The 23,290-nt window shown below is 33.4% G+C and overlaps 1 protein-coding gene across 1 annotated transcript in view; it reads right to left on the minus strand.

Annotated features, from left to right (window-relative positions):
- tbx15 (T-box transcription factor 15) overlaps positions 1-23,290 on the minus strand; it is a 53,726-nt gene that overhangs the window by 25,149 nt on the left and 5,287 nt on the right. The window contains exons 2-3 of the mRNA XM_061879544.1: positions 18,221-18,425; positions 13,115-13,216 (exon numbers count right to left, since the gene is read on the minus strand). Of these exons, the coding sequence (XP_061735528.1) occupies positions 13,115-13,216; positions 18,221-18,425 (307 nt within the window). The remainder of the gene's footprint in view (positions 1-13,114; positions 13,217-18,220; positions 18,426-23,290) is intronic.

Below are 23,290 nucleotides of genomic sequence, written 5' to 3' on the forward strand. Positions count from 1 at the left end.
TTCCATGTTACTGTTTTTTTTTTGTTCTATTTCATTCTATACAATTTATTTACACTTCTTAAAACTCAATGATATTGCATAAAATATGTAATATAATAAATACATAATACACCAAACCCACAATTACAATATTTGTAAAAGTCACATTTAAAACTTAATTTAAAAAATGTGAATAAAACAATTTAATAATACTAAACAATAATATAACAATTATAACATTACATTTTATTAAAATAGTTATTTTAATTACATTTTATATTTTATTATATTATTTTTGTATTTTATTTTATTTTATACAATTTTGTATCGTATTTTATTCTATACAATTTATCTACATTTCTTAAAACTCAATAATATTGCATAAAATATGTAATAAATTAATTACACAAATACTCCAAACCCACATTTTGAATATTTGTAAACTGTCACTTTTAAAATGTAATTTTTTAAAATTCAAATATCGGATTGTATTAATATAATAATAATAATAATAATAATAATAATAATAATATTAAATTATATTAAAGTGATATTTTATTGACATTTTCTTTTTAATTTAAAATAATTAAGATTTTAATTACCATATTTTACAAGTTTCTTTTTACCAGCTCAACTAAATGAGACGTTTCTTTCACGTTATGACTTTCTAAACAAAAACGACATTTAAAGCAGTTTTCAGAGTTAAATTTATTTCTGTTGTTCACGAACGTGGAGCCACGTTGCTTCTTTGGTGACCATCACTAAAACCACTAGAGGGCGCCTTTGTTTTCAGCGCTGGCGTCAACGCCCTTCCACATCCCCTGCATTTTTCGTACATCTCCTTTGCTAGTGCGCGGCGTGGGGGGGCCACATTGGCGACAAAAAGTGGAATGAAACGCAAGCGCGGTTAGCGTCTCCGAGAAGATGACGCGCGTTCCAGGCGGGCTGTATATTTCCTGGCAAATTAACGGCTGAGGCGTGTCGGCGACTCCTTTAAATAGTCCACCGCTGTCAACGCGTTTAATTGTTAGCATCAAGCACAAGAGAAACTATGTTGGGGTTCGGAGAAAGACGCTGACTCGTTACAAAAATATATGACCTTCCCACGCAAGGTCTGTCAGTGCCACGTTGACACCGGGCGGCCGAGTAGTGATCCGATCTTTTGCGTCTGCTACGCAACTAGCAGGAAAACAAAGAGGCCGCGCAGGAAACAACGTAATTTTTCTCCTTTCTTTCTTTCTTTAATGACGTTCGTTGCATGAATGCGGAGTAAAGCAATTTTTTTTGATTGACACTCGGGTACGAAAAAATGCTTCAGTAATGCTAACGTTCACGGTGAAAGATCCGAACATACATATTTTGTTAACATTACAGCAATGTACATGTTTGAGTAAACATCGTAAGTACTATCTCCAGTGACGATATTTTACATGTCTGTGTAGGCACGGACGATTTCCACGTGAAGACGTACGTGTTTTCGTAAACATCGGTGACGAAAAAAAAAGTTTTTGTACGAATGGAAGATTTCCACGTAGCAGACGTACCTGTTTTCGCAAACATCAAAGACAATTACATTTACAATGAATGATCCAAACTTAGTGGAGTTTGCATGTCCTCCCCGTGACTGCGTGGGTTCCCTCCGAGTACTCCGGCTTCCTCCCACTTCCAAAGACATGCACCTGGGGATAGGTTGATTGGCAACACTAAATTGGCCCTAGTGTGTGAATGTAAGTGTGAATGTTGTCTGTCTATCTGTGTTGGCCCTGCGATGAGGTGGCGACTTGTCCAGGGTGTACGCCGCATTCCGCCCGATTGTAGCTGGGATCGACACCAGCGCCCCCCTCGACCCCAAAGGGAATAAGCAGTAGAAAATGGATGGATCCGAACTTACATATTTTTGTAAACATTACAGTAATGTACGTGTTTGAGTAAACATCGTAATCACTATCTTCGGTGACGATATTTTACATATCTGTGTACGCACGGACGATTTCCACATAGAAGACTTACATGTTTTCGTAAACATCGGTGACGACAATACACGTTTGTGTACGAATGGAAGATTTCCACATCGCAGACGTACGTGTGTTCGTAAACATCAGTGACGACAATATACGTTTGCGCACATATGGAAGATTTCCACGTAACATCAAAGACAATTACATTTACGATAAATGATCAGAACTTACATTTTCATGTAAACATTACAGTTCAGTCTTCAGAAATGCTAATGTGCGTGTTTGAGTAAACATCGTAATTACTATCTTCAGTGACAACAATATATATGTCTCTGTACGCATTAAAGATTTCTACGTAGCAGACGCACGTGTTTTCGTTAACATCAAAGACAATTAAGTTTACAATGAATGATCCTGACTTAAATCATTTTGTAAACATTAAATGTTAGTCTTTTTGAAAACATCAAAGACATTTAAGTTTACAATAAATGACACTAACATATGTGTTTTCGTAAACATGAAAGACAAGTACATCGACAATAAAGACGCTTACGTAGTTGTGTTTGGAAACATTAAAGACAATTGAATACAATGAATGACACTAACATAACTGTTTTTATGCATATCAAAGGCAGTTACTTTTACGATGAATGAAACAAACGTGCATATTGTCCTAAACGTCACAGACAATTTAGTCTTTAGTGATTGTTTGTTTGCAGAAACATCGTCTTACTGTCTGTAATGATTCTCACTTATCGACTTCGAAATCTTGGACGATTCCAATGAAGCTAACGTACAATTTGTGTTTTCTTAAAAATCAAAGACAATTGAATACGATGACGCTAACGTGCTTGTTTTCACATTTACGATGAATGATGCAAACGTACATATTTTTGTAAACATCACAGACATTTTAGTCTTCCGTGACGCCGATGTGCGTGTTTACGGAAACATCGGCTCACTGTCTTTAATGATTCTCACGTATCGACTTCGAAAGCTCGGGCGATACCAATGAAGCTAACGTAAAGTTTGGGTTTTCTGAAAAATCAAAGACAATTGAATACGATGAATGACGCTAACATACGCGTTTTTGTGAATATCAAAGGCAGTTACATTTACGATGAATGAAGCAAACGTACATAGTTTCGTAAACATCACAGATGATTTTGTCTTTAATGATGCTGATGTGAGTTTGCAGAAACATCAGCTTACTGTCTTTAATAATTCTCACGTATCGACTTTTAAAACTTGGACGATTCCATTGAAGCTAAAGTACAGTTCGTGTTTTCTTTAAAATCAAAGACAACTGACTACGATGAATGACGCTAACATACGTGTTTTTGTGAACATCAAAGGCAGTTACATTTACGATGAATGAAGCGGACGTACATATTTTGAAATATCACAGACAATTTAGTCTTTAATGATGCTGATGTGAGTTTGCAGAAACATCGTTTTACTGTCTGTAATGATTGTCACTTATCGACTTCGAAATCTTGGACGATTCCAATGAAGCTAACATACAATTTGTGTTTTCTTAAAAATCAAAGACAATTGAATATGGTGACGCTAACGTGCTTGTTTTCACATTTACGATGAATGATGCAAACGTACATATTTTTGTAAACATCACAGACATTTTAGTCTTCCGTGACGCCGATGTGCGTGTTTACGGAAACATCTGCTCACTGTCTTTAATGATTCTCACGTATCGACTTCGAAAGCTTCGGGCGATACCAATGACGCTAACGTAAAGTTTGGGTTTTCTGAAAAATCAAAGACAACTGAATACGATGAAAGACGCTAACATACGCGTTTTTGTGAATATCAAAGGCAGTTACATTTACCATGAATGAAGCAAACGTACATATTTTCGTAAACATCACAGACGATTTAGTCTTTAATGATGCTGATGTGAGTTTGCGGAAACATCAGCTTACTGTCTTTAATAATTCTCACGTATCGACTTTTAAAACTTGGACGATTCCATTGAAGCTAAAGTACAGTTCGTGTTTTCTTTAAAATCAAAGACAACTGACTACGATGAATGACGCTAACATACGTGTTTTTGTGAACATCAAAGGCGGTTACATTTACGATGAATGAAGCGGACGTACATATTTTGAAATATCACAGACAATTTAGTCTTTAATGATGCTGATGTGAGTTTGCAGAAACATCGGCTTACTGTCTTTAATGATTCTCACGTATCGACTTCGAAAACTTGGACGATTCCAATGAAGCTGACGTACAGTTTGTTTTTTCTTAAAAATCAAAGACAACTGAATACGATGAATGATGCTAACGTACGCGTTTTTGTGAACATCAAAGGCAGTTACATTTATGATAAATAAAGCAAACGTACATATTTTCGTAAACATCACAGACAGTTTAGTCTTTAATGATGCTGATGTGAGTTTGCAGAAACATCGGCTTACTGTCTTTAATGATTCTCACGTATCGACTTCGATAGCTCGGGCGATACCAATGATGCTGACGTACAGTTTGTTTTTTCTTAAAAATCAAAGACAATTGAATACGATGAATGACGCTAACATAGGCATTTTTGTGAACATCAAAGGCAGTTACATTTATGATAAATAAAGAAAACGTACATATTTTCGTAAACATCACAGACAGTTTAGTCTTTAATGATGCTGATGTGTGTTTGCAGAAACATCGGCTTACTGTGTTTAATGATTCTCATGTATCGACTTCGAAAACTTGGACGATTCCAATGAAGCTGACGTAGAGTTTGTGTTTTCTTAAAAATCAAAGACAACTGAATACGATGAATGACGCTAACATATGTGTTTTTGTGAACATAAAAGGCAATTACTTTTGCGATGAGTGATGCAAACATACATCTTTTCGTAAACATCACAGACCATTTAGTCTTTAATAATGCTGATGTACGTCTTTGCGGAAACATCGGCTCACTGTCTTTAATGATTCTCACATATCGACTTCGAAAGCTCGGGCGATACCAATGATGCTAACGTACAGTTTGTGTATTCTTAGAAATCAATTAGCGTTAACGGTTCTTTATCGACACCTGGAGAATTTTTTTTTTTTAAACTATTGCTGTTTAGCGTTTTTTGGAACAAAGAATGCTGCTCATTTTCAGCACGTGTTAACATAGCGCTATACAACACGCTTCTTGGGCGTACTGTCAGCCATGTTTTTGGCGACATGCTGCGATACGTCCTACTTCTCAGCGTCCACTAGCAATGTGTCACGGACGCCAACGTTGAGATGCTAACGCGCTTGTTTGTCCGCGCCCTGAGAGCAATCGTCTCCGCCGGCGGGCCCCCTGGCTCAGCCGGCGGCCCGCCTGGAGAGGAAGCAGATGATGACGGTGGCGGTTGTGAATATATTTCAGTCCCCACGCTCTGGCTCCGACTTCAGGGCCCGGCGAGGCGAGCCAGCGCATCTGTCTCGTCACATTCCCAGAGCGATCCATCACGCACGGAGCCAGCACATGCTAGGCTGGATCACTCTCGCGCCTTTGTTTCTCTCCCGCAAAGATCCTCTCTTCTCCGCTCGTGACATGTGAAGTGAGACTCGTGCGAGAACGGAGAATACGACGTAGGGTCGGCGACTTTTACACGTGATGAAGTCCGATTCAGAGACGACCACGTAGCAAACAAAATACACGGCCGACGACCACGTTATGCTGATATTAGCCGATAAACTATTTGAGTGCTGACAACGAACCCCTTCGGTTTTTAGCACCCTTCATCGTTTTGCATTGAACCCTACCCAATCACTAAATCCGATAATTTTTCATTTAAAATTGGCTCGCTAACTATAAAAAACTACATGACCAAATACACAGCCCTGAGATGAGGTGGCGACTTGTCCAGGGTGTACCCCGCCTTCCACCCGATTGTAGCTGAGATAGGCTCCAGCGCCCCCCGCGACCCCAAAAAGAATAAGCGGTAGAAAATGGATGGATGGATGGACCAAATACACGATAAACTACATGACCAAATACATGACAAAAAATCATCACAAACTTCATAAACTACACGACCAACTACTTCACAAAATTCATGACAAACGACATGACAAACTACACGATAAAGTACATCACAAACTACATAACATTCATGACAAACTAAATAACAAAATTCATGAGGAAAAACATGACAAACTACATCACCAAATACATTACAAACTACTTGACCAAAAATCTTCACACACTATATAAACTAAACGACCAACTACATCACAAAATTTATGACAAAATTCATTACAAAACTACAGGACAAAAAACATCGCAACCTACATTAAAAATTATATAAACTACACGACCAACTACATCACAAAATTCACGACAAACTACATGACCAAATACACGATAAACTGTCACAAATGATACCACAAAATTCATGACAAAATACATAACATTTATTACAAATTACATGACAAAATTCATGAGGAAAAACATGACAAACTACATCCCCAAATACATTACAAACTACTTGACAAAAAATCCTCACACACTATATAAACTAAACGACCAACTACATCACAAAGGTCATGACAAAATTCATTACAAAACTACATTAAAAATTATATAAACTACACGACCAACTACATCACAAAATTCACGACAAACTACATGACCAAATACACGATAAACTTCGTCACAAACTGTACCACAAAATTCATGAAAAAATACATAATCAATTACATAACATTTATTATAAATTACATGACAAAATTAATGAGGAAAAACATGACAAACTACATCACCAAATACATTACAAACTACTCGACAAAAATCTTCACACACTATATAAACTAAACGACCAACTACATCACAAAATTCATGACAAAATTCATTACAAAACTACAGGACAAAAAACATTGCGAACTACATTAAAAATTATATAAACTACACGACCAACTACATCACACAATTCACGACAAACTACATGACCGCATACACGATAAACTTCGTCACAAACGATACCATTAAATTCATGACAAAATACATAATCAATTACATGACATTTATTACAAATTACATAACAAAATTCATGAGGAAAAACATGACAAACTACATCACCAAATACATTAGAAACTACTTCACAAAAAATCTTCACACACTATATAGACTAAACGACCAACTACATCACAAAAGTCATGACAAAATTCATTACAAAACTACAGGACAAAAAACATCGCGAACTACATTAAAAATGATATAGAATACACGACCAACTACATCACAAAATTCACGACAAACTACATGACCAAATACACGATAAACTACGTGACAAACGATACCACAAAATTCATGACAAAATACACAATCAATTACATAACATTCATTACAAACTACATGACAAAATTCATGAAGAAAAACATGACAAACTACATCACCAAATACATTACAAATTACTTGACAAAAAATCATCACATATGACGTAATAAAGTACACGACTAACTACATCACAAAATTCATGACAAAATACACAATAAACTATATCACACACTACATGACATTCATGACAAATTACATGACAAAATTAATGAGGAAAAATCATGACAAACTTCATGACAAGCTACATCACCAAATACATTACAGACTACTTGACAAAAAAATTTCACACACTATATAAACTACACGACCAACTACATCACAAAAGTCATGACAACATTCATTACAAAAGTACAGGACAAAAATCATCACAAAATACATTACTAATTGTATACACTACACGACCAACTACATCACAAAATTCACGACCAACTACATGACCAAATACACGATAAACTACATCACAAACTACATCTCAAAATTCATGACAAAATACACAATTAACTACATTACAAACTACATAACATTCATGACAAACTAAGTGACAGAATTTGTGAGTAAAAATCATGACAAACTGCATGACAAAACACATCACCAAATACATTACAAACTTCTTGACAAAAAATCTTCACACACTATATAAACTACACCACCAACTACATGACAAAAGTCATGACAACATTCATTACAAAACTACAGGACAAAAATCCTCACAAACTACATTACAAATTTTATAAACTACACGACCAACTACATCACAAAATTCCCGACAAACTACATGACCAAATACACGATAAACTACGTCACAAACGATACCACAAAATTCATTACAAAATACACAATCAATTACATAACATTCATTACAAGCTACATGACAAAATTCATGAGGAAAAACATGACAAACTACATCACCAAGTACGTTATAAACTACTTGACAAAAAATCATCACAGACGACGTCATAAACTACACGACCAACTACATCACACAATTCATGACAAAATACACAATAAACTACATCACAAACTACATCACAAAATTCATGACAAAATACACAATAAACTACATAGCAAACTACATGACATTCATGACAAACTACATGACAAAATCAATGAGGAAAAATCATGACAAACTACATGACAAACCACATCACCAAATACATTACAAACTACTTGACAAAAAATCTACATCACAAAAGTCATGACAAACTACATGACAAACCACATCACCAAATACATTACAAACTACTTAACAAAAAATCTACATCACAAAAGTCATGACAACATTCATTACGAAACTACAGGACAAAAATCATCACAAACTACATTACAAATTCTATAAACTACAAGACCAACTACATCACAAAATTCACGACAAACTACATGACCAAATACACGATAAAATACATCACAAACGATACCACAAAATTCATGACAAAATACACAATAAATTACATAAGATTCATAACAAAGTACATGAGGAAAAACATGACACACTATGTCACCAAATATATTACAAACTACTTGAAAAAAAATCATCACAGACTACGTCATAAACCACACGACCCAACTACATCACAAAATTACTGATAAAATACATGACCAAATACACAATAAACTACATCACAAAATTCATGACAAAATACACGATAAACTACATCACAAACTACATAACATCCATGACAAACTACATGACAAAATACACAAGGACAAACCATGACCAACTACATGACAAACGACATCACCAAATACATTACAAACTACTTGACAAAAAAATCATCGCAAACTATATAAATTAAATGACCAACTGCATCACAAAAGTCATGACAATATTTATGACAAACTACATCACAAACTACATAACATTCATGACAAACTGCACGACAAAATTTGTGAGGAAAAATCATGACAAACTACATCACTAAATACATTACAAACTATTTACAAACAAATCTTCACACACTATATAAACTACACGACCAACTACATCCCAAAATAATGACAAACGACATGACCAAATACACGATAAACTACATCACAAACTACATAACATTCATGACAAAATTCATTAGGAAAAACCATGAGAAACTCAATGACAAAACACATCACCCAATACATTACAAACTACTTGACAAAAAATCATCACAAACTACATAAACTGAATGACCAACTGCATCACAAAAGTAATGACAAAACTCATCACAAACTACAAGACAACAGCTGTGACAAACTACATCACAAACTATATAAAGTACACAAACAACTACATGACAAAATTTGTGACAAACTCCATGACAAAATACATGATAAACTACATCGGAAGCTATAACATTCATGATAAACTACATGACAAAATTCATGAGGAAAAATTATGAAAAACTATATGAAAAAATACTCCATCACTAAATACATTACAAACTAAAAAATCTTCACACACTATATAAACTAAACGACCCACTACATCACAAAAGTCATGACAAACTACATGACCAAATACACGATATACAACATCACAAACTACATCACAAAATTCATGACAAAATACACGATAAACTACATCACAAACTACATAACATTCATGACAAACTACATGACAAAATTCACGAGGACAAACCATGACAAACCATGACAAACTATATGACAAACGACATCAACAAATACATTACAAACTACTTGACCAAAAAATCATCGCAAACTATTTAAATTAAATGACCAACTGCATCATAAAAGTCATGACAATATTCATTACAAACTACATCACAAACTACGCGATAAACTACATCTCAAACTACATAACATTCATGAAAAAACTGCATGACAAAATTGGTGAGGAAAAATCATGACAAACTACATCACCAAATACATTACAAACTACTTGACAAAAAAATCTTCATACACTATATAAACTAAACAACCAACTACATCACAAAATTTATGACAAACGACATGACCAAATACACGATAAACTACATCACAAACTACATAACATTCATGTCAATATTTAGAAGGAAAAACCATGAGAAACTAAATGACAAACTACATCACCAAATACATTACAAACTACTTGACAAAAAATCCTCACAAACTATATAAACTGAACGACCAACTGCATCACAAAAGTAATGACAAAATTCATCACGAACTACAAGACAAAAACTGTGACAAACTATATCACAAACTATATAAAGTACACAACCAACTACATGACAAAATTTGTGACAAACTCCATGACAAAATATATGATAAACTACATCACAAACAATACCACAAAATTCATGACAAACATCATGACAAAATGCATAATAAATTACATAAGATTCATAACAAAGTACATGATAAAATTCATGAGGAAAAACACGACAAACCACGTCACCAAATACATTACAAACTACTTGACAAAAAATCATCACCGACTACGTCATAAACTACACGACCCAACTACATCACAAAATTAATGATACAGTACATGACCATATACACAATAAATTACATCACAAACTACATCACAAAATTCATGACAAAATACAAGATTGTGATGAGGTGGCGACTTGTCCAGGGTGTACCCCGCCTTCCGCCCGATTGTAGCTGAGATAGGCGCCAGCGCCCCCCGCAACCCCAAAAGGGAATAAGCGGTAGAAAATGGATGGACAAACTACATAACATTCATGACAAACTACATGACAAAATTCACGAGGACAAACCATGACAAACTACATGACAAATGACATCACCAAATACATTACAAACTACTTGACAAAAAAATCATCGCAAACTATATAAATCAAACGACCAACTGCATCACAAAAGTCATGTCAATATTCATGACAAACTACATCACATACTACACGATAAACTACATCACAAACTACATAACATTCATGACAAACTGCATGACAAAATTTGTGAGGAAAAATCATGACAAACTACATGACAAACTACATCACTAAATACATTACAAACTACTTGACAAAAAAATCTTCACACACTATATAAACTAAACAACCAACTACATCACAAAATTAATGACAAACGACATGACCAAATACACGATAAACTACATCACAAACTACATAACATTCATGACAAAATTCATAAGGAAAAACCATGAGAAACTAAATGACAAAAACTACATCACCAAATACATTACAAACCACTTGACAAAAAATCATCACAAACTACATAAACTGAACGACCAACTGCATCACAAAAGTAATAACAAAATTCATCACAAACTACAAGACAAAAACTGTGACAAGCTACATCACAAACTATATAAAGTACACAACCAACTACATGACAACATTTGTGACAAACTCCATGACAAAATACACGATAAACTACATCAGAAGCTATAACATTCTTGATAAACTACATGACAAAATTCATGAGGAAAAATTATGAAAAACTATATGAAAAAATACTCCATCACTAAATACATTACAAACTACTTGACAAAAAATCTTCACACACTTTATAAAATAAACGACCCACTACATCACAAAAGTCATGACAAACTACATGACCAAATACACGATAAACTACATTACAAACTTCATGATAAAAAAATCATCACAAACTATGTCACAAGCTGTATAAACTACACCACCAACTACATCACAAAATTCATGACAAAATAGACGATAAACTACAACTACCATCAAGATCTTCTTGATCGTTTCGGGGTAAATTATTAAATACGCAAAGTTTTCATGACTTTGTTAAGACATTTAAAAATGTCTCTGTAGCGCCCCCTTTAAAAGACGAAAGTAGCCCCTCCCACCAGTTTCACGTATCGGCCTAGGATGGCATCAAACTTTGATCGGACAGTTCGTTGCAAAACACGAAACGTTAATAACTCAGCTGCACAAAATCCGATCTCGATCCTAATTGGTGGAAATGATGATTACACCCTGAAGTGCTCGATGGGTCTGTACCTGGTCATACCTATACCTAGTGGGCGGGGCCTGGCGGTGAAACTGTCAATCAAACTGTCGTTACAGCAATTTTGGCAATTAGATGTATACTGAAGCTGGACGATGAAAAATAGCGAATTTTTTTTTTGCTTATAAAACGGAGTAAGATGTAGACGTGGTACGTTGCCCAACTTTGATCTGAAGGTTTGCCACAGAACATAAAAAAAATAAAATAAAATAAAACATTTGCGAATAAAGAATTTCATTGCTGAAAACCAACGTCATCTTTTATCGGACATTTAATCATTTTGCGTTAAATGTTACAGTTATTAAATATGGCGATTTTTCGCCACATGGTGTGATTTACGTCGACAAGTACTTGTGTTAAAAGCTGATTTTATGTCATTTACACATTTAGCATGTACATCAATTAGCATGCAGTGAAAACATGTAGGACATGGATTCATAATCTACCGCGTCCGTCGATTTTCTTAGGTTTTTGTGTGCTAAACACGAGTCACAATATTTGTTAGATAACGATGAAATTTGATGTGCTCGTAACAACACATCAGATGCTAACCTGGACGAAAATTAGCGTCGCTAACTTCGATTTTGACAAAGTTACGACAATTTCATTTATTCAATTTCGAGCTTTTATTGCACGTACGCATTATACATTGCAATGCGGTGCTATTTTTAGGATTTACTGTATAGTTTCTGCGTAAAATCATTTGGGGTGTTTTGGACCTCGTTAAAATTCAGCAGGTTTAAATAGGATCCGGGATGTCAAAAAGGGAACAAACAACGTCACTTTTTTAATGCTATATATGGCAACATAAAAGACGGATATGTCGTGGTGGTCGCCTGTATCGCGTCGCAATTGTCCCGCCTGTGCCAAAGTCAGGCTACATTAAAACTGCTGTTTAGGGCCTCACCTGTATCTCTTATTGTCCACGGGGACAATGTCCATGGCGATGTAGTACTGCTGGTGCGGGTCCAGGCCGGCGATCTTGACCCGCATGGCAGGAAACATCCTCCTGACGTTGGAAAAAACGCATGAAAGGAAGCAAGTCAATCAAGCAAATTATATCCATGTAGCCCTAAATCACCTTGCTAATGTTAGCAAGCTAACGTTACTTCGCTAGTTTTAATTTTTAGCTAAATTTATAGGTATTCACCTTAGCTGTTTTTTGATACCTGATACAAGCTAACATTAACTTTTTTTAGCTAATTTAGCAGCTCACATCAATGTCAGATATTTTACTATTTAATTATTGCTACTTGTAAGTATTCTAATGTTAGCATGCTAGCTTTTTTGCTAACTTACCGTCAAACATTTTGTCACCTGCCGAATGATATCTTTTAGCAAACTAATGTTAATATGCAAACTTTTTTTTTTTTAAGCTAATTTTGTAGGTATTCACCCTAGTCATATTTTGGAACCTGATGCCACCTAAGGTTAGCATGCTAACATTATCTGTTTTAAAACTCATTTAGCAGGTATAGACATTAGGGTGATATATTTTAGGATTATATTTATGCTACCTGTGAATATGCTATTGTTAGCAGATTACTGTTAGCATGTTAGCTTTTATTGTGTGCTAATTTTGCAGTTATACACCTCGGCGTCAAACATTCTGTTACTACACAAATGATACCTTTTAGCAAAATAATGTTAATATGCTGGCTTTTATTTTTTTAAGCTAATTTTGTAGGTACTTACCTCAGTAATATTTTGCCACCTGATGCAAGCTAAGGTTAGCATGCTAACATGAACTTTATTTCAGCTAACTTAGCAGGTATATACATTAGGGTGATATATTTTAGCATTACATGTATGCTACCTGTAAATATGCTATTGTTAGAATAGTACTGTTAGCATGCTAGCTTTTTTCTTGCTAATTTTGCTTACTGTACTAGTTTTGAAGGTGAAAACTATAAAAACGGCCCCCACATCCTTTGTCAGTGTGTGGCCAATGTTAATATGCTAGCTTTTATTCTTTAACCTAATTTTGTAGGTATTCACCTCAGTCACATTTTGGTACCTGATGCCAGCTAAGGTTAGCATGCTTACAATAGCAAAGTAGCTTTTTTTAAGCTAATTTAGCAGATATACACTTCAGTGTCTTATGTTTTGTATTTCACTAATGCTACCTGTAGGCCTGCTATTGTTAGCATACTACTTTTAGCATGGTAGCTTTTTTTTTCATCGGATAAGCATTTTGAAGTTCTTTGAAATTAATCTACGTATTGCACTGGTTTTGAAGGTGAAAACTATAAAAATCTCCCCCGCATCCTTTGTCAGTCTGTGGCTAATGTTAAAATGCTACCTTTTATTTTTTAAAGCGAATTTTGTAGGTATTCACCTCAGTCATATTTTGGTACCTGATGCCAGCTACGGTTAGCGTGCTAACATTAGCATAGTAGCTTTTGTTAGCTAATTTAGCAGGTATACACTTCAGTGTCTTATGTTTTAGTATTTCACTAACGCTACCTGTAAGCCTGTTATTGTTAGCATAGTACTGTTAGCATGCTAGCTTCTTTTTTTTTTTTTTTCACCGATAAGCATTTTGTAGTTCTTTGAAAACAATCTTCTTACTGTACTGGTTTTGAAGGTGAAAACTATAAAAATGTCCCCCGCATCCTTTGTCAGTTTGTGGCCAATGTTAATATTCTAGCTTTTGTTTTTTTAAGCTAATTTTGTTGGCATTCACCTCAGTCACATTTGGTACCTGATGCCAGCTAAGGTTAGCATGCTAATATTAGAATAGTAGCTTTTTTTTAGCTAATTTAGCAGGTATACACTTCAGTGTCTTATGTTTTAGTATTTCACTAATGCTACCTGTAAGCCTGCTATTGTTAGCATAGTACTGTTAGCATGCTAGCTTCTTTTTTTTTTTTTTTTTTTTTTACGGATAAGCATTTTGTAGTTCTTTGAAAACAATCCACTTACTGTGCTGGTTTTGAAGGTGAAAACTATAAAAATGTCCTCGCATCCTTTGTCAGTCTGTGGCCAATGTTAATATGCTAACTTTTATATTTTTAAGCTAATTTTGTAGGTATTCACCTCAGTCACATTTTGGTACCTGATGCCAGCTAAGGTTAGCATGCTAACATTAGCATAGTAACTTTTTTTTAGCTAATTTAGCATGTACACACTTCAGTGTCTTATGTTTTAGTATTTCACTAGCGCTGCCTGTAAGCCTACTATTGTTAGCATAGTACTGTTAGCATGTTAACTTTTTTTTTTTTTTACGGATAAACATTTTGTAATTCTTTAAAAGACAATCTACATATTGTACTGGTTTTGAAGGTGAAAACTATAAAAATGTCCCCCGCATCCTTTGTCAGTCTGTGGCCAATGTTTACATGCTAGCTTTTATTTTTTAAAGCAAATTTTGTAGGTATTCACCTCAGTCTCATTTTGGTACCTGATGCCAGCTAAGGTTAGCATGCTAACATTAGCATAGTAGCTTTTTTGACCTAATTTAGCAGGTATACACTTCAGTGTCTTATGTTTTAGTATTTCACTAATGCTACCTGTAAGCCTGTTATTGTTAGCATAGTACTGTTAGCATGCTGGCTTTTTTGCTAACTTACCGTCAAACATTTTGTCACCTGCCGAATGATATCTTTTAGCAAACTAATGTTAATATGCAAACTTTTTTTTTTTTAAGCTAATTTTGTAGGTATTCACCCTAGTCATATTTTGGTACCTGATGCCACCTAAGGTTAGCATGCTAACATTATCTGTTTTAAAACTCATTTAGCAGGTATAGACATTAGGGTGATATATTTTAGGATTATATTTATGCTACCTGTGAATATGCTATTGTTAGCAGATTACTGTTAGCATGTTAGCTTTTATTGTGTGCTAATTTTGCAGTTATACACCTCGGCGTCAAACATTCTGTTACTACACGAATGATACCTTTTAGCAAAATAATGTTAATATGCTAGCTTTTATATTTTTAAGCTAATTTTGTAGGTACTTACCTCAGTAATATTTTGCCACCTGATGCAAGCTAAGGTTAGCATGCTAACATGAACTTTATTTCAGCTAATTTAGCAGGTATTTACATTAGGGTGATATATTTTAGCATTACATGTATGCTACCTGTAAATATGCTATTGTTAGAATAGTACTGTTAGCATGCTAGCTTTTTTCTTGCTAATTTTGCTTACTGTACTAGTTTTGAAGGTGAAAACTATAAAAACGGCCCCCACATCCTTTGTCAGTGTGTGGCCAATGTTATTATGCTAGCTTTTATTCTTTAACCTAATTTTGTAGGTATTCACCTCAGTCACATTTTGGTACCTGATGCCAGCTAAGGTTAGCATGCTTACAATAGCAAAGTAGCTTTTTTTAAGCTAATTTAGCAGATATACACTTCAGTGTCTTATGTTTTGTATTTCACTAATGCTACCTGTAGGCCTGCTATTGTTAGCATACTACTTTTAGCATGGTAGCTTTTTTTTTCATCGGATAAGCATTTTGAAGTTCTTTGAAATTAATCTACGTATTGCACTGGTTTTGAAGGTGAAAACTATAAAAATCTCCCCCGCATCCTTTGTCAGTCTGTGGCTAATGTTAAAATGCTACCTTTTATTTTTTAAAGCGAATTTTGTAGGTATTCACCTCAGTCATATTTTGGTACCTGATGCCAGCTACGGTTAGCATGCTAACATTAGCATAGTAGCTTTTTGTAGCTAATTTAGCAGGTATACACTTCAGTGTCTTATGTTTTAGTATTTCACTAACGCTACCTGTAAGCATGTTATTGTTAGCATAGTACTGTTAGCATGCTAGCTTCTTTTTTTTTTTTTCACGGATAAGCATTTTGTAGTTCTTTGAAAACAATCTTCTTACTGTACTGGTTTTGAAGGTGAAAACTATAAAAATGTCCCCCGCATCCTTTGTCAGTTTGTGGCCAATGTTAATATGCTACCTTTTGTTTTTTTAAGCTAATTTTGTTGGCATTCACCTCAGTCACATTTGGTACCTGATGCCAGCTAAGGTTAGCATGCTAATATTAGAATAGTAGCTTTTTTTTTAGCTAATTTAGCAGGTATACACTTCAGTGTCTTATGTTTTAGTATTTCACTAATGCTACCTGTAAGCCTGCTATTGTTAGCATAGTACTGTTAGCATGCTAGCTTCTTTTTTTTTTTTTTTTTTTTACGGATAAGCATTTGTAGTTTTTTGAAAACAATCCACTTACTGTGCTGGTTTTGAAGGTGAAAACTATAAAAATGTCCTCGCATCCTTTGTCAGTCTGTGGCCAATGTTAATATGCTAACTTTTATATTTTTAAGCTAATTTTGTAGGTATTCAGCTCAGTCACATTTTGGTACCTGATGCCAGCTAAGGTTAGCATGCTAACATTAGCATAGTAACTTTTTTTTTAGCTAATTTAGCATGTACACACTTCAGTGTCTTATGTTTTAGTATTTCACTAGCGCTACCTGTAAGCCTGCTATTGTTAGCATAGTACTGTTAGCATGTTAACTTTTTTTTTTTTTACGGATAAACATTTTGTAATTCTTTAAAAGACAATCTACATATTGTACTGGTTTTGAAGGTGAAAACTATAAAAATGTCCCCCGCATCCTTTTCAGTCTGTGGCCAATGTTTACATGCTAGCTTTTATTTTTTAAAGCAAATTTTGTAGTTATTCACCTCAGTCTCATTTTGGTACCTGATGCCAGCTAAGGTTAGCATGCTAACATTAGCATAGTAGCTTTTTTGACCTAATTTAGCAGGTATACACTTCAGTGTCTTATGTTTTAGTATTTCACTAATGCTACCTGTAAGCTTGTTATTGTTAGCATAGTACTGTTAGCATGCTGGCTTTTTTTTTTTTTTTTTTTTTTTAACGGATAAGCATTTTGTAGTTCTTTAAAAGACAATCTACATATTGTGCTGGTTTTGGAGGTGAAAACTATAAAAAGGGCCCCGGTATCTTTTGTCCGTGGCCCTCGGTGGAAAAAGTGTGGGCCCCTGATGTGGAAGGCGCAGAAGGTGATGTGTAGGCCCCTACCTGCCGGCCTTAGTGATGATCATCTCAGTCCCGATGTCATGGAACCTCTTCCACAGGTCGGCACACTGCAGCTCCACGTGGATCTCCTCCATGGACGACGCTGGAGGCTCGCAGGCTCCTGATGGAAGCTCCGCCGGGGAACCGAAGGAACACGAGGTCCTCTCCGACGCCTCCTCCACGTCCGAGCCGGGACTCGTCTCGCAGTCTGAGGACCGGGACCAATTAGGTTGGATTTTCACATCAACACATTTTTAACGTTTGTATCAGCAAACAAATATTTTTAAGTACTTTCAGACCAAATAAAACATCAGAAAACAATTTTTAAAAAGTGTTTAAAATTGTAATAAATTCAAATATAGCAATATGTTTTTTATATATACTTCATTATATGTGAGTCTAGTTTTTCATGTAAAAGAACAGAATTTTTTTTTTTAAACTCACATATTTTTCACCCTGTACTAATACTACTACTATACTATTACTACTTGTAGTACTATTTTAGTGATACCACTATACTAATGGTACCAATATACTATGGTGCTACTACTAGTATTTTGGTTGCCAGTTGTACTACTATACTAGTACTACTAGTTGATTATGTACTAGTAATACATACGTGATACAAGTTCCTGGACAAACATTTTGGTTAAAACGATTTAAAAGAAAATATTTTTGTGTATTAAAAAAATTTTGTCTGTTATTGAGTGGAACTTTTCAAATATTTTTAACAATATAACTTATTACATTTTTTCATTTTGTTTTTCATTGCAAAATCTAGTGAATAATAAACTACATGACAAACTACATGACGATAATCATCAAAAACTACATCACAAACTAGAAAAAAAACAGACGACCAACTACATGGAGAACTACATGACCAAAATACGAAAAAATATATTACAAACTATTAAAAAAATACATGACCAGCTACATGACAAAATTCATGACAAACTACATGACCAAATACACGATAAACTACATCACAAACTACATGACAAAAAAAATCATGACACACTACATCACAAAATATTTAAAAAAATACATGACCAACTACATGACAAAATCCATGGCAAACTACATGACCAAATACACAAAAAAATGCATCACAAACTATAAAAAAAATACATGACCAACTACATGACAAACTACATGATCAAATAAACGACAAATTACATCACAAACTACATGACAAGAAAATCATGAAACACTAATTCACAAACTATAAAAAAAATGCATGACTAAATTCATGACAAAATTCCTGACAAACTACAAGACCAAATACACGATAAACTACATGACAAACTACATGACAAACTATAAAAAACTACATGAACAACTACATGACAAAATCCATGACAAACTACATGACCAAATAGACAACCAAATACATCACAAACTATAAAAAATACATGACCAACTACATGACAAAATTCATGACAAACTACATGACCAAATACACAATAAACTACATCACAAACTACATGACAAAAAAATCATAACACACTACATCATAAACTATAAAAAACTACATGGCCAACTACATGACAAAATCCATGGCAAACTACATGACCAAATACACGAAAAAATACATCACAAACTATAAAAAAGATGCATGACAAAATTCATGACAACATTCCTGACAAACTCTAAGACCAAATACATTATAAACTACATGACCAACTACATGACAAAATTCATGACAAACTACATGACCAAATACACAATAAATTACATCACAAACTACATGACAAAAAAAATCATGACACACTACATCACAAACTATAAAAAAAAAACTACATGACCAACTACATGACAAAATCCATGGCAAACTACATGACCAAATACACGAAAAAATATGTCTCAAACTATTAAAAAAAATGCAGGAAAAAATTCCTGACAAACTATAAGACCAAATACATGCTAAACTATGTGACAAACTACATTACAATGTATAAAAAAACTACATGACAAACTGCATGACCAAATACACGATAAACTACATCACAAGCTACATGACAAAAATCATCACGCACTACATCACAAACTATATAAACTACATGACCAACTACATCACAAAAGTAATGACAAAATTCATGACAAACTACATGACCAAATACACAATAAACTGCATCACAAACTACATAACATTCATGACAAAGTACATGACAAAATTCATGACAAAAGCCATGACAAACTACATCACCAAAAACATGACAAAAACCGTGAGAAACTACATCCCCAAAAACATTACAGATTACATGACAACATTCATGACAAACTACATGACAGAATACAAGAGAAACTACAAGTATTTAAAAACTGACAAAAAAAGGAATTTCCCCGTTGTGTGATAATAAAGGCTATCCTACATGACAAACTACATGACCAACTAATACAAACTACATGACTAAATACATGACAGAATTCATGCCAAACTACATGACCAAATACAATAGAAACTAGACGACACCATTCATGACAAACTACATGACAAACAACATAACATAATACAAGACAAATTACATGGCAGACTACATAAAAAAATACAAGATAAACTACATGTCACACTAAATGACAGAATACAAGACAAACTACATGACAGAATACAGGACCAACTATATGGCAAACCACATGACAAACAACATAACAACATACAAAACAAACTACTTCGCAAACTATATGAGAGAAAACAAGAAAAACTTCATAAAAAACTAAATGACAGGCTACATGACAGAATACAAGATAAACTACATGGCAAATTACATGACAGAATGCAAGGCATGAAAAACTACATTTCAAACTACATTACAAACTACATGGCAAACTACATGACATAATACAAGATAAACTACATGACAAACATAACAGCATACAAGACAAACTACATAAGAAAATACATGACAAAATACAAGATAAACTACATGGCAATCTACATGACAGAATATGAGACATGACAAACTATATCGCAGAATACAAGATAAACTACATGACAAACATAACAGAATACAAGACAAGCTACATTACAGAATACAAACAAACTACATGACATAAATCAAGACAAACTACATAACAAACTACATGAAAAATATAATACAAGACAAACTACATGACAGAATACAAGACAAACAACCTTACAAACAACAGAATACAAGACAAACTACATGACATAAATCAAGACAAACTACATAACAAACTGCATGAAAAACACAACAGAATACAAACAAACTACATGACAAAATACAAGACATGACAAACTACATGAAAAACTACATGGCAAACCGAATACAAGACAAACTACATGAGAGAATAAAAGATAAACTTCATGACAAACTACATGATAAACTTGTTTTGTTTTCAATGAATACTGTGCTTTCATTTTGAATCCTTCACTTCTGTGTCTTACTTTGTGGTTTATTTTCATGAAATGAGCTTTTATTTTGGAATACTGCACTTCTGTGTCTTATACTTTGGGTTTTGTTTTGTTTTAATGAAATGCTGTGCTTTCATTTGGAAATCTTGCACTTTTGTGTCCTGACTTTGTGTTTTGTTGAGAAATATTTCACTTTTGTATCCAAACTTGCTGTTTGTTTTTGTAATGAACTGTTCTGTTTTATTTGGAATCCTGCACTCTTTTGTCCAAACTTTGTTTTTAGATTTTCAAAATGTTTTTTGTTTACAAATCTTGCACCTTTTAATCCAAACTTTGTGTGAGTGTTTTATGAAAAGTTTTGTTTTGAAATATTGCTCTTTTTGGTCCAAATTTGTGTAGTTGAAGTATGTGCAATGTATCACAACACAACTGTGTGCAGTCACAAATAAACACACACCACGACTGTGTGCTTCTTTTTAATGAAAAGTCTCCTTTTTCTTAGAATCTTGTATCCAAACTGTGTGTTTAATATTTAAAACTAAACTTTGTGTTTAATATTTTAAAATTAAACTTTGTGTGTAATATTTTAAAAATAAACTTACTGTTTGATATATTTTTTAAATGTCTGAACTTTGTGTTTGGTTATTTAAAACTAAACTTTGTGTTTATTTTTTTTTTAAACATCCAAACTTGTGTTAAATATATTTTTTAACTTCCAAATGTTGTGTTTAATTTTTTTTAAGGTTCCAAACTTTCTGTTCAATATTTTAAAACTAAAGTTTGTGTTTAATATTTCAAAAAACTAAATTTTGTGTTGAATATTTTTTAAAAAACGTCTAAATTTTGTGTTTAATCATTTTTTTAAACTTCCATACTTTGTGTTTTGTATGTTTTTTAAACATCCAAACTTTGTGTTTAATATATTTTTTTCAAACTTCCAAACTTTGTGACTATTATTTTTTTTCAAACTTCCAAACTCTGTGTTTAATATTTTAAAACTAAACTTTGTGTTTAATATTACAAAAACCGTGTAAACTTTGTGTTTAATATTTGTTTTTAAACTTCCAAACTTTGTGTTCATTTTTTTTAAACTTCCAAACTTTGTGTTAAATATTTCAAAAAGACGTCTAAACATTGTTTATATTTTTTTTCTAAAAAACGTGTAAACTTTGTGTTTAATATTTGTTTGTAAATCTACAAACTTAGTGTTTATTTTTTTTTTTAAACCTCGAAACTTTGTGTTTAATATTTTAAAACTAAACTTTGTGTTTAATATTTCCAAAAAACGTCTAAACATTGTGTTTAATATTTTTTTTCTAAAAAAAAAACCTGTTTAAACTGTGTTTAATAGTTGTTTTTAAACCTCCAAACTTTGAGTTTATTTTTTTTTAAACTTCCGAACTTTGTGTTTATTTTTTTTTTAAACTTCCAAACTTTGTGTTTAATATTTTAAAACTAAAGTTTGTGTTTATTGTTTGAAAAAAACGTCTAAACATTGTGTTTAATATTTTTTTTCTAAAAAACGTCTAAACTGTGTTTAATAGTTGTTTTTAAACTTCCAAACTTTGTGTTTTAATATTTTAAAACTAAATATTATGTTTAATATTGTAAAAACAAGTCTAAACTTTGTGTTTAATGTTTTTTTTTAAACTTCTAAACTTTGTGTTTAATATTCTAAAACTAAACTATGTGTTTAA

This window comes from Nerophis ophidion, linkage group LG19, assembly GCF_033978795.1.
Source record: "Nerophis ophidion isolate RoL-2023_Sa linkage group LG19, RoL_Noph_v1.0, whole genome shotgun sequence".
In the NCBI taxonomy this organism is placed as follows: domain Eukaryota; kingdom Metazoa; phylum Chordata; class Actinopteri; order Syngnathiformes; family Syngnathidae; genus Nerophis; species Nerophis ophidion.